The following is an 11,799-nucleotide window of genomic DNA, read 5'->3' as shown; positions in this document are numbered from 1 at the left end:
TCCCTGGTTAAAGATCCACCGGGGTGGAGCTGGAGTCCTGGGCAAAGTCCTTTCCTGGGGACCGGGGCCCCACACCGACTTTCAGGGTCCCAGAGAGACGCTGCTAGGGAGACAGAGACAGAGATCAGGAGACAGAAAGAGCTAGGGGGCGGGGCCGGAGACGGGGAGAGAGAGGCCAGGGATGGATGGAGGGAGAGAGTCGCAGAGACAGGGGGAGACACAAAGAGAACCAGGGGGACCTGCGTGCCTCCTGGACAGATCCGGGGTGCAGCCCCCATTCCTCTGCTCCACCCTCCCCACGTCCCCAAAGCCTCTCCCTTGGCCTCCCGTAACTCATTGACCCGGACGCAACCCCAGCGACGGCCCCACCTCAAGGGAAATCCGGGAAAGCCCCGCGCCGCTAGGGTCCCGCCCCGGGGCGGAGAGGAGGGCGGTAGGGGCGGGGACCCGGAAAAGGCCCGCCTCTGCCCCTCCCCGCCCACCAGCTCCAGCCTGCCTCTGAGTCATGCCCCCAACCCGCCCGGCCTGTTCCCCACCCACCAACCCCACCCGGAGGGGAAGGGAAAGTGGGAGAGAAGGGGTAGCCAGACGCCCGCCCCCTCCCCCACCCCCACCCCGGCCCGGGCTGTGGTCGCCCAGACTCTGGTCTTGTGTCTCCGCTTCTCTCGCTATCTGTCTCTTTTTCCCTTCGTCTCTCACGATCTCTTCGCCCAGAAGCTCGGGCTGGGTGCAGGGATCCCTCAGAGGGAGGCACATTCAGTGTTTCTCTGTGCACTTCCCCACCGTACCCCACCCCCGGCGAAGTTCAGATCCACCTTGGGGGACACCTGGAAGAGGCAGAGATGGCGAGAGGGCAGGCAGAGGGATAGCGCCTGGGCACCTGCCGAGAGCAGTCCCTGACCTGGGTGCGTCTTTTCTCCTCCCGCAAAGGAGGAAACCGCTCAGCGAAGGGAAGTGCCTGGTCAAGGTCACCCGGCGAGGAAGTGGGAGTCGGGACTCGAACCCGCGCCCTAGTGAGCCCAGGGCCTCCTGGAATCCCACCCTGGGGGAGAGGCTGAGGGGAGCCGGCCACTCGAGAAAAGAGGGATAGTGAGAGACACAGACACAAGAGAGACACAGAGACAGAGATAGAAGGAGAGAGAGACCGACGAGACCCAGGGAGACATCCATCCAAACGGGAGAGTCAGAGACAGAGTCACAGCGAGAGAGACAAATAGCCAGAAACACCTAAACACTGAGGCAGCGACGGAGAGAGGCCCGCAGCCGCAGGGGTGGGGACCCCCAGCGCCTGACCCCGCCTCCTGTCCCCCACACCCCCGCCCCCCGCCCGGGCCCAGCCGCCGGGGGCGCCGCGGGGTCGGGAGGGGGCGGGCGCGGGGCGCGGCGCAGGCGGGACGCGAGGCGAGCAGCACCGCGAGGCGACGGGAGCGGCGGCGGGTCCAGGAAACCCCTGGGGCGGACGGGTGGCCCCGGGGGGGCCGGGGGCGGGGAGGCGGGCGACCGGCACCGCCCCGGCCGACAAAAGTCCCTTCAGTTCAGCCGGCGGCAGGGGAAGTCCCGGCGCCCGGCGAAGCCACCCTCCCGTGCCGCCGAGCCGAGCCGCCCTCCGGCCGCCTGCTCGGCCGCCGTCTCCGGCGGCCCCATGCCCCGATGCCCCGCGGGGGCCATGGACGAGGGGCCCGTGGACCTGCGCACCCGGCCCAAGGCAGCCGGGCCCCCCGGCGCCGCGCTGCCGCTCCGCAAGCGCCCGCTGCGCGCACCCTCCCCGGAACCCGCCGGCCCCCGCGGTGCCGCGGGCCCCGTGGTCCCCCCGGATCCCCTAGGCGGCAGCTCCGACTCCCCGGCGGTCCCCGCGGCCCCCCACGGACTGGCCCGACCAGAGGCGCTTTACTACCAGGGTGAGTGGCTCCCAAGGATCCTGGCCAGGTGGGGGTCAGACAGGGCATAGGGTCACCAAAGCCAGGGAACAGAGTTCAGGACGCAAATACAAGGGTTCCCAGGGAGCCGAGAAGCTGGAGGACAGAATCCCAAGGCCACAGATATGGGATTCCTGAGGAGCCTGAGGTCTCAGGGACACAGTTATGGGAACATCCGGGATCAGTGCCTTGGGACACAGATATGGGGATCCCAGGACCGCTGGGTGCCAGGGGGCCCTGAGGGAAAGAGCCCAAAGTCTGAGAGCCACAGATATGCAGACCCAGGGGCCAGTGCCTAGCGGTACAGATACGAAAAGTCTCCAGAAGTCTAGAGGGCTGAGCTTGTAGTCCCAAGAACACAGAGTTACAAGCTTTTTAGAACCCAGATATCTAGGATTTTGAGGACTCAGTGCTTGGCAGTTGGGCCCAAGAAATTGGGGTTCTTGGCATCCAGATACACGGTGTCAAAGGGAGTTAGGGAAGCAGCGACTGGGGTTCTAAGAGGACGTACTAGGGATGTCAGCCAGCAGATCAGAATCTCAGGATATCAGGGAACAGTGGGGATCAGGAGAACAGAGTTGGAGTTTTAAGCACCCCAATATCTGAGATCACAGGGATCCAAGGAAACAGACCCAGGCATTGGGGGTCCTGAGGATTCAGCAGGACAGAGATCTGGGATTCTGGGCACCCAGTTATGTATGGTTGTAATACAGGCTCAAGGTGTCATCTGAGGTCAGGAATTCAGGTGGTCACAAAGTCAAGGCTTGGAGTTGAGGGTTCTAGGAACCAGGGACAGGATGGGGGAATTCTGGGACTGAAGGATTTAGGGCCAGGATGAAGAATTTGGGGATGTTCAGGCAAAAGGCTACAGGGCACGAAGGCCTGGTACTGGAGATACGAGGACCTGCAGACTTGGGGGTGCACAGATGGGAGCTTTCAAGAGTCAGGAGATGACAGGAGGCCAAGCACCATTCTCCCCATTCTGTCTCAAGGGAGGGGGATCCCCTTCCACAGCTGTGCCCACATCACCCACCCCTGAGTGACCCCAAAGCTGCAGAGAGCCCATGCCTAGTGCTTCCAGACTTTGGCCCAGTGCCTGCACCTTCCACCCCATCAGAATACAGCAGTTAGAAAGCCTCGGGGTTTGCATCAGGAAGCCTGCCACTGCTCCCTTCCCTTTCCCATTCCCTGGATGAAAACCCTGGCCTCAGTTTTCCCCATCTGTGTGATGGGTGGAAATGACTTTGCTGCCGTGGTGTCTGGCGTCTGACTCCACTCCTTTCTCCTTCTGACCCACCTTTCTCCCCAACTCTCTACACAGTCACCGCACACACTACACCCAGTGTTTCAGCCATTCCTAACCTTCTTCAGTCACAAATTTACTCAGCAAACGGGCCCTGGGGTCCCCCTGTTGGGTGATGATGGGATTCAGGCCTGTCCTTAAGGGATTCTGCCTAGTAGGGCACGGGGAGTCAGACTAGTGAAGAGATAAGTGACAAAGACAGTGACCAGGGCTTAGGGGGAGATAGTGAAGTGAGGAAGCCACCTGAGTCCAGAAGGATGTGGAAGACCAGTTTGTCTTGGACATTTGGGGCCCAGTATTAAATGAAAAAGGGACCTAGAAAAAGGGGCAGGTGACACAGCAGATGCGAAGGCCTGGATGTAGGGGTGGGTCGGGGGTCTGCGGGTTTGGCCTCACCCACGTCCTTTCTCTGTCCAGGGCCTTTACTGCCCATATACCCTACCCCGACTATGGGCTCACTCTTTCCTCTCCTGAACCTGCCTACACCCCTGTACCCCATGGTATGCTCCATGGAACACCCTTTGTCGGCTGACATCGCCGTGGCCACCCGTGCAGATGAGGACGGAGACACGTGAGTAAAGCACCCCCATAAATGGGGGAGCCAGCCCTCCCCCCACCTCACCCACCGCAACACAGGGACACTCAGCTTGGGCTTTCGAGTTCCCTCAGCTGAGTTAGAGTCCCGTCTCCACCGCTGGCTGTGACTTGGAGCAAGGTCCCCCCACTCCCCCACTCTGCGCCTCAGTATCCTCTTTTGGAAAATGGGGACTCTGAGAGCCCTTACCACCCAGGACTGAAGCAGGGGGCTTCAAAATGTTTATCAGGATCCAGACCTGAGAGGGGCGCCTGGTGGGCTTAGTTGGTAGAGCATACAAGTTCTTGATCTCAGGGTCGTGAGTTCAAGCTCCATGTTGGGTATAGGGATCGCTTTTTAAAAAAATAATAAAATATTACCCAGTGATACCCAAAACTTATTTTTAAAGAAATCCAGACATGCGAAAGATCTTTAAACAATAGATTTGTTATGTGAATTACACATGTTAAGCTCTTAGCACTGAGCCTGCTAAGTTATAAGTGCTCAATAAGTATTACTTAATACTATTGTCATCATTACTTTACGTTACACCCAGCACACGTCCACACGTAGAAGCTTGAAATAAAAATTGGTCAGAACAAGAGTCCCCTTCCTAGATGGAATCCACTCTGTATTTTCTCTTCTAGTCTGTTCCACTGTTTCATGGTCATAGAGGTCAGTCAGTTAAGTTGACAGTCTCTGGAAACTGATTTCTCAAATGCCATAGATCGCCTGCAGTTTGGAGAACATGCCCTCGAGGCTGCTGAGAACCGCTGCAGGGGAAGGGCCTGCTCTGTGCCTGGCACACAGTAAATGCTCGACACCCTTGACCGTGCCCATTATTTCATCCACCCAGGTTTGAATTCCAGCTGGCCACTTTCTCACCCCTCTCTGCCAGTCTGCCCCCCCCTTAAAAACAAGAAACATCAGCGTGTGAAAGTGTGTGAGGCAGACAAGGAATGGCTTCTATAAACTGTCTATCTGGGAATTGATAGGGATGGAAAGGACAAGCTCACTGCTCCATCACTGGCCAACTTTGTGACGTCACATCCTGGAGTTTCAGCACCCCTTTCTGGAAATCGGGGCTCATACCGGACATATCAAAATTAGGATTCAGTGCAACCATGTACAGGCGCAGAGAACACAGAAGGGCCGGGCACACAGTAGGTCCTCCACACAGGGAATGGGGGGAGGGGTTGTTCTCACAGACCTCCCCAGGTGCTTCTGGGCCATTCTGTAGGTCCAAGCAGGAGAAAGTGTCTGAGCTATCTAAAAGGCTGAATAAAACTAGTTCCTCCCACTTTGGGTACCTCTGGGGTCAGCAGCGAAATAGATTTTGTATCTGCAAAAAAAATCATCCAGGGATGATTTGTTTGCAGCCTGTGAACACGGGGCGCAGAAGGCGACCTTGGCACACCAATCTCACTCAAATCCTGCGCCCCACCCGCCCTCCCCCTCTCCCCCTCTCCCCCCCCCCCCCCCCCCCCCCCCCGCCTTCCCTCCAAAGCAAACACTTCAGCCTCAGCTGCCTGTTGGGGGAAATCCCTTCCCGCAGAACTTGACCGCAGCCCAGCTGCTCTGCCTCCCCCACGTCAGCAGCCAGCAGCCGTCACTCACTCGCAGCCTCCCCCTCCCAGCGTTCAGTCTAACCTTAACCCCTTCCGCTGGGGCCAAGACTTTACCGGAATGGACAGCTGGCTAGCCTGGGAGTGGGGGAGGGGGACAGGCTAAGTCTGGGTCCCCAAAGCAGCAGAGCTTAGTTGGGAGTCTGGACTTCTAGGGACTCAAGAGAGCAAGAATCTCGGGGCATCTGGACCCTCAACAGGTCCGGGTACTGGATTCGGTACAGCACCGGGAAGCTGGAGATCTGGGTCTCCCTCCAAGAGAGAGGGGAGGTGTTCCGAGTCCCAGAGAGCAGACGTCCGGATACTGTATTCCTTGACCCCTGGGGAAGTTAAGGAACGGGGTACAGAACAGCTTGGGGGTTTGTAACTCACAGGGACTAGGGAAGTTGGTATCCGCCAATAGTTGGGGCACCGTATAACCGGACCCTAAGAGATCTCAGGGGTGGATGCCAGGATATGGGGGATAAGGAGCCAGCTGGAGTCTGAGCCCTGAAGGGTGGAGTTCCAGAGGAGCCCCTAAGCTGGAAAACTTGGGGTTCTTCTACCCCGGGGAAGCTTAGGTCTCTTTGATTGGCCTCCCTCCTCCACCCCACGCGAGGATGGAAATGGGGGTGCCGGGGTAGATCCCCGGCAGGAGGCTTCCCTCCCCCGGGAGCAGGAAGCGGAGCCCCGCCCAGCAGACCTGTTACTGGAAGTCCGAGGGCTGGGCCGCCCCTCCCGTCCCCACTTCCTCCAGCCTCGCCCCACCCCCTGCAGCCCGCGCGTTTATGGGAACTCAGGCCTGGACGGTTTCTCTGAAATCATTCGCTCTCTCTGCCCTCACTTAACCCCGCCCGCCCCAAGAGGGACCCAGGCCGGGCTTCCTGGGAGATGGAGGGAGGGAAGGGAGCCGTTCTCCGGGCCCCTCCCCACCCTCACCCCCTCCCCCGTCACAGCTCCGGCCCCTCCCCCAACATTTTCCTTGTAAATTTGGCTTTCACGGATCAGGATCTCCAGGTTCCCCATTTCACCCGCAGAGCCCTCTGTGGGCGATGCCGTCTGGGGGAGAAAAGCGGAGGGCCACGTGACTTGGCTCTGGCTCTTCCACAGCTAGGGAGGGCTGCAGGCCAGTCTGCACCCCGGCCTGCTTAACCCCCTCAAAGCCTCCAGGGGGGCGGGGGAGGGGGGCGAGGGGGGGTGAGACTGCGGCGGGATCTCTCCCCGCCACCAAAGCACTTAGGGAGCTGGCTCACCGTGCGAATTCTGGAAGCACGTTCCATGGTGGCGAGGACCGCTGTTCACCTGCTTTACTTAGCAAGACTCTGGTTAGGAAGCGGTAGTGGTGGATGAGCAGGTCGTTGCTCTAGTGAGTGGAGATGTTGTGCAGGAGAACGTTGTGCAGCCCGTGTGTATACAGTCACCCCTGTAAGCTCAGTGTTCATGTGGCCATCCCCCGGCCCCCAGACACACAAACATACACACAGTCATCACAGACTTCCCTGGCTCTTCCAGGTCGGCAGCTGTGGGCAGGAGCCCAGAGTGTATTGGGAAACTTCTCCAGATCAAGGCTGGTGGGGAGGAAGCAGGATTAGGCAAAAATCGGACTGCTGGGGGTTGCAGCAGGGCCTTAGCTGACCCCCCCCCCAGGGAATGCAGCAGTTGTAGTGTTATTTAGAGATGGGGCCAAAAAGCTAGGCCCTCTGTCCCAGCACTGACCAGCCACTGGATGCCATGGGATGGCAGCTGTCCTCCGCTCATGACCTGGACAAGCAGTGCTTTTCAGCGGAGGGTAATTCCCAGAGAGAGCTGAGAGCCGACAAGCTTCCCAGAAGCTGACGGAGTGAGTCCTAAAGTCCAGAAGGAGGAGGGGACACGACCCTGGGTGTCCAGAGCAGTGACCCTGTCCCAGTGTATTCCACCTCCCCTTTGGGCAAAAATCCCTCCAAATAAGTGAATGCTCAGGAGTTGGAGGCTGAGTGTGACTTGCAATCCCAACTGCTGGAGAGAACGTCGCACTCAGGTCACGGATGAGCAGCCTGGGCAGGGAGAGAAGGGGGAGCGCGCTCACCAGCTTCAAGGATGGACAGGGGTCACCACGATGGGTTTGTTCATGCAGGGCATGCTTGTGGCGCACCTACTCAGCCCCTAGGTGTCTCCTAGGCACCTCGCAGAGACCCAAGCAGACAAAACGCCCAGCCCTGGGTGGCGCTGACATTCTAGAAGGGGAGATTCAGACAGGAAACAAGTAAAACTGTACAATGTCAGGTGATGATGTGGAGGAAAATTAAGCAGGGGAAGGGGGGGAAAGGGGAGTGAGCCGTGGCCACACTATTTCTTTTCATTTCATTTGGGCAGAGGCCCAAATGAGGAGAGCAGATTGTGCAGAGGATGGGGCGGGGGTGGGCGTGGGAGTGACTCTTCCAGACAGAGGAACAGCCAGTGCAAAGGCTCTAGGAGGCAAGCAAGTGTGCTTGTTCTGTTTTAGGCACAGCAAGGAAGCCAAGAAAGGTGAAGGGAGCAGATGGAGAAGCCAAATGAATTGAAAAGGGGGAGGCAGGATCACAGAGGGCTTGTCTGGCCTTGATGCCGAGAGTTCTGAGCAGTGGAGGGACTTGACCTGATTGAGGTTGCAGAAGGGTCTCTCTGGCTGCTAGGTGGGCGACAAGACAAGTGGGGCAGAGGTGGGAGGCAGCAGGGAGGCCAGTGAGGAGGGAACAGTCCAGGAGGGAGGGCGATGGTGGCTGAATGGGGATAAGGGAGTGAGGCTCAGGAGTGGCTGGATTCTGTATCCACGCCAAAGTAGCCCGCGCGTGTTGGACTTAGCAAAGTGTGTGGCGGTGAGAGGTGACCAGCCCCTAACGCCTGTGATTTCCCCACCCCAGGCCACTCCACATCGCCGTGGTCCAGGGCAATCTGGCAGCCGTGCACCGCCTGGTCAGCCTCTTCCAGCATGGGGGCCGGGAGCTGGATATCTACAACAACCTGCGGCAGGTGAGCCTGGGGGCCTGGATCTGATGGAAGAGAGGCTTGAGGGTCTGGATTCCTGAGTCCTAGGAGCTGGGGGAGGGGCGCGGTGGTGCTGACTCTTGAATGGGATAGAGGACTGACTCCAGATTTCCCGTCCCCTGAGTAAAACTGGAGCTGGTGGGGGGCGGTCAGGACGGGGACACAGGGCAAGGCCCAGGTCCCTCACAGTCTCTGTGTCCCCCAGACACCGCTACACCTGGCTGTGATCACCACATTGCCATCTGTGGTCCGGCTGCTAGTGATGGCTGGTGCCAGCCCCATGGCACTGGACCGCCATGGCCAGACAGCGGCCCACCTGGCGTGTGAGCACCGCAGCCCGACCTGCTTGCGGGCCCTGCTGGACAGTGCAGCCCCGGGCACTGTGGATCTGGAGGCCCGCAATTACGATGGTGAGCACCTACCCCGGCGCCGGGTGGGGCTGTCTGGCAAGACTTGAGGTTCAGCCCCAGACCCAGGTTAACTGAGTCTTCCTGTACCGCAGGGCTTACCGCCCTGCACGTGGCCGTGAACATGGAGTGCCCCGAAGCCGTTCTGCTCTTGCTGGAGCGGGGTGCGGACATCGATGCGGTGGTGAGGAGGCCCGGGCCAAGGGGGTGGGGCCGAGAGGAGCTGGGGGGGCGGGGCGGGACCCCAAGGGGGCGGGACTTACGTGGAGACCGCACTAGTGCGTGGGGTAGGACTTCCAGTGTCTGACCCGACTGGGATGGTGGACCAAGCAACTGGGATATTGGCGGGCTGATTGGGCAGAGCTTAGAAAGGCTCAAAGACCTTCCCGCCCTTCTGCAGGACATTAAAAGCGGCCGCTCCCCGCTCATCCACGCAGTGGAAAACAACAGCCTTAGTATGGTGCAGCTGCTGCTGCAGGTGGGTACAGCCCCTGCCCCTGGCCTCTCGCCCACCCTTCCCTCCAGCGCTGGCCCAGCAGTCGCCCCTGTCCCTGGCACCGACCCTGCTTTCCTGCTCTGGCTCCCGCTCTTGCTACACTTCCAGATCTGTCCCTTCCTTCTAGGCCTCGTTATATCAACCCTGTGCTTCACTACCCACCCCCTCTTGTCCGGGACCTTCTCCCTTTTTTCCCCCCGCCCCCAAAGTGAGCTGGGCCGTTGCACGCCTGCCTTGCGCACCCGCCCTCTCGCTTTGGTCCTTTCCGCGTGCTGTCCTTCCGCCCTGCCTAGACTCTGGACCTTTCTTTTCTCTGGCTCCGCCCCTACCTCGGCGGGCCGGGACCGCGGGTGTCTAGCCCGGGTTGACCACCCTGCCTGCTAAGTCCCGCTCCGGGCCACCTTGGGTTCTGGCTTTCGTCCTTCCGTCACCCATCCCGGATCTAGTCCCGTCCAGGTCCTTGCCTCCGTCCGGGGACCCCAGCCTCGGTCCCCCGCCCTTCGCTCGACCTCATCCCGGCCCCGCCCCCTCTGGCCCCGCCCCCGCCGCATCCACCGCCCCTCCTGACGGGCGCTGGGGGTCCTGACCCGCCGTCCCGCCCCGCAGCACGGCGCCAATGTGAACGCTCAGATGTACTCGGGCAGCTCGGCGCTGCACTCGGCGTCCGGCCGCGGGCTCCTCCCGCTCGTGCGCACGCTGGTCCGCAGCGGCGCCGACAGCGGCCTCAAGAACTGCCACAACGACACGCCGCTCATGGTGGCGCGCAGCCGCCGGGTGAGTGTGAGCGCGGAGGGGGTGGGGGGGAACCTTGCCCGAGCCCGGCCCTCGTGAATGGGACATCTCGGTGCGCGCGAGGGAGGGGGCGGCCTGTGGTCCCAGCGAGCTCTGACAGCGGACACGGAGACGCGAGCCGGCTCCGTGCACGAAGAGAACGGAAAGAGCGAGCGCAGTGTGGGCTGGAGCAACTTGGTGCTGACCCCCATTTTCCATTCTTCTGCAGGTGATCGACATCCTGAGGGGGAAAGCGACCCGGCCTGCTCCGGCATCACAGCCAGAGCCCTCGCCGGAGCGAAGTGCCACCACCTCCCCTGAGAGCAGCAGCCTCCTCAGCTCTAATGGTGAGAACCGAGCTCCTGGCCACCAACTGCCAGCCTCTCCCTCAGAGCCCTCCAGGCCCCTGTGCCCTTCCCCCGGGCCCCCAGAGCGCCCGCCCCGGGGGGTGGGGGTGGGGGTGGGGTGGAGGAGGTCTGGTCCTGTGTCTCCTGACTCCCACCCCTCTCTTCTTCCCACAGGTCTCCTTTCTGCGTCACCCTCCTCGTCACCCTCCCAGTCTCCCCCCAAGGATCCACCTGGATACCCCATGGCTCCCCCCAGTTTCTTCCTTCCTCCCTCATCTCCACCTGGCTTCCTGCCCTTCGCTGGGGTCCTCCGAGCCCCTGGCCGGCCGGTGCCCCCCTCCCCAGCTCCAGGAGGCAGCTGAGAGGAATGGGGGGGGCAGATCTCAGACTCATGCGGGGGGTACCTCCCTGCCCTGTGGGGCCAACCCTCCTAGAAACTGTGAAGACCTCACTCTGCCTCCCCCCTCCAGGACTAGGATTTGCACAGAGGCACAAGCATCTACCCATAAACCCCCTCTTCTGAGCAGATATCCCACCTGTGACCCAGGACTCTTACCCTGTTATTCTCAGGCACCAGTCCCCTGTCTGGAATTCCACCCAGATTCCTTCTCCCCCAGAACTGGTTTGGAACCAGGGAATAGTCACTCCTCTCGCGCCCCGCCACTCCACCAAGATGGATGAGTGGGGGAGATGGGCTGTAGCCAGGCACTGATAACAAATGTAAATTATTAGGCATTTTGGTTGGATTTCTTTTGTAATAAACTATTTTTGTACCATACCCTGGCTGGCCTGGGCCTGTTTCATGGGGAGGCCTGGAGGGAAGTGTGTTTGTGTGTGCACACAGCTGGGCTGGGCATCCTCTCCAGCTGCCTCAAGGAGTGACCTTGTGAGTCTCTCACTGAGGATGACACGTGTGGGTTACTCTGGGACGTCTAATGTGTTCCTTGTGTCGTGGCACTGTGCCATCATTTGTGGGGACAACACAGTGTTGAGATCTTTCCAGGGGACACTTTTGGATTCCACAGAGACCTTGGCCGTCTGCATGCGTGTGTGTATGTGTATGTTTCTGAGGTTTGTGGGTCCCTGTCGTGTCACAGCTGTCCCGTGACCTTGTGCTCAGCAGTTGGGTGAACGTTCCCAGGGTTGAAACCTGTGGTCATCCTGTGATGGTGGTATGTGACTGCCTCACTTGGCGGGCCACGTTTTGTGTGTCAGAGCCCCCTGACATACAAGGTTTGGGTTTTGACTCTGTGGGTGTGTCACTTCTAGGTCACTCAGGGTTTGCCTTCACCTCCTGTCACCCCTGTCCCAAAGCACCCCATTTAGTAGCTTAAAACAACTGATAGATTCCCTTACAGTTCTAGAGGTCATAAGT

General features: G+C 60.1%; 1 protein-coding gene across 1 annotated transcript; it reads left to right on the top strand.

The window, feature by feature from the left end:
* The first annotated feature begins 1,483 nt into the window (after positions 1–1,483).
* BCL3 (BCL3 transcription coactivator) lies at positions 1,484–11,202 on the top strand. The gene is made up of 9 exons (XM_044257157.1): positions 1,484–1,898; positions 3,637–3,790; positions 8,280–8,388; positions 8,609–8,813; positions 8,906–8,994; positions 9,211–9,288; positions 9,913–10,080; positions 10,307–10,424; positions 10,599–11,202. Exons 1-9 carry the CDS (start codon positions 1,643–1,645, stop codon positions 10,784–10,786), a joined length of 1,365 nt encoding a protein of 454 aa, XP_044113092.1. The 5' UTR covers positions 1,484–1,642; the 3' UTR covers positions 10,787–11,202.
* Positions 11,203–11,799: the final 597 nt, after the last annotated feature.

This window comes from Neovison vison, chromosome 7, assembly GCF_020171115.1.
Source record: "Neovison vison isolate M4711 chromosome 7, ASM_NN_V1, whole genome shotgun sequence".
Taxonomy (NCBI): Eukaryota; Metazoa; Chordata; class Mammalia; order Carnivora; family Mustelidae; genus Neogale; species Neogale vison.
The sequence above is the reverse complement of the archived record's forward strand: the minus strand, read 5'-3'. Positions and strand labels throughout refer to the sequence as shown.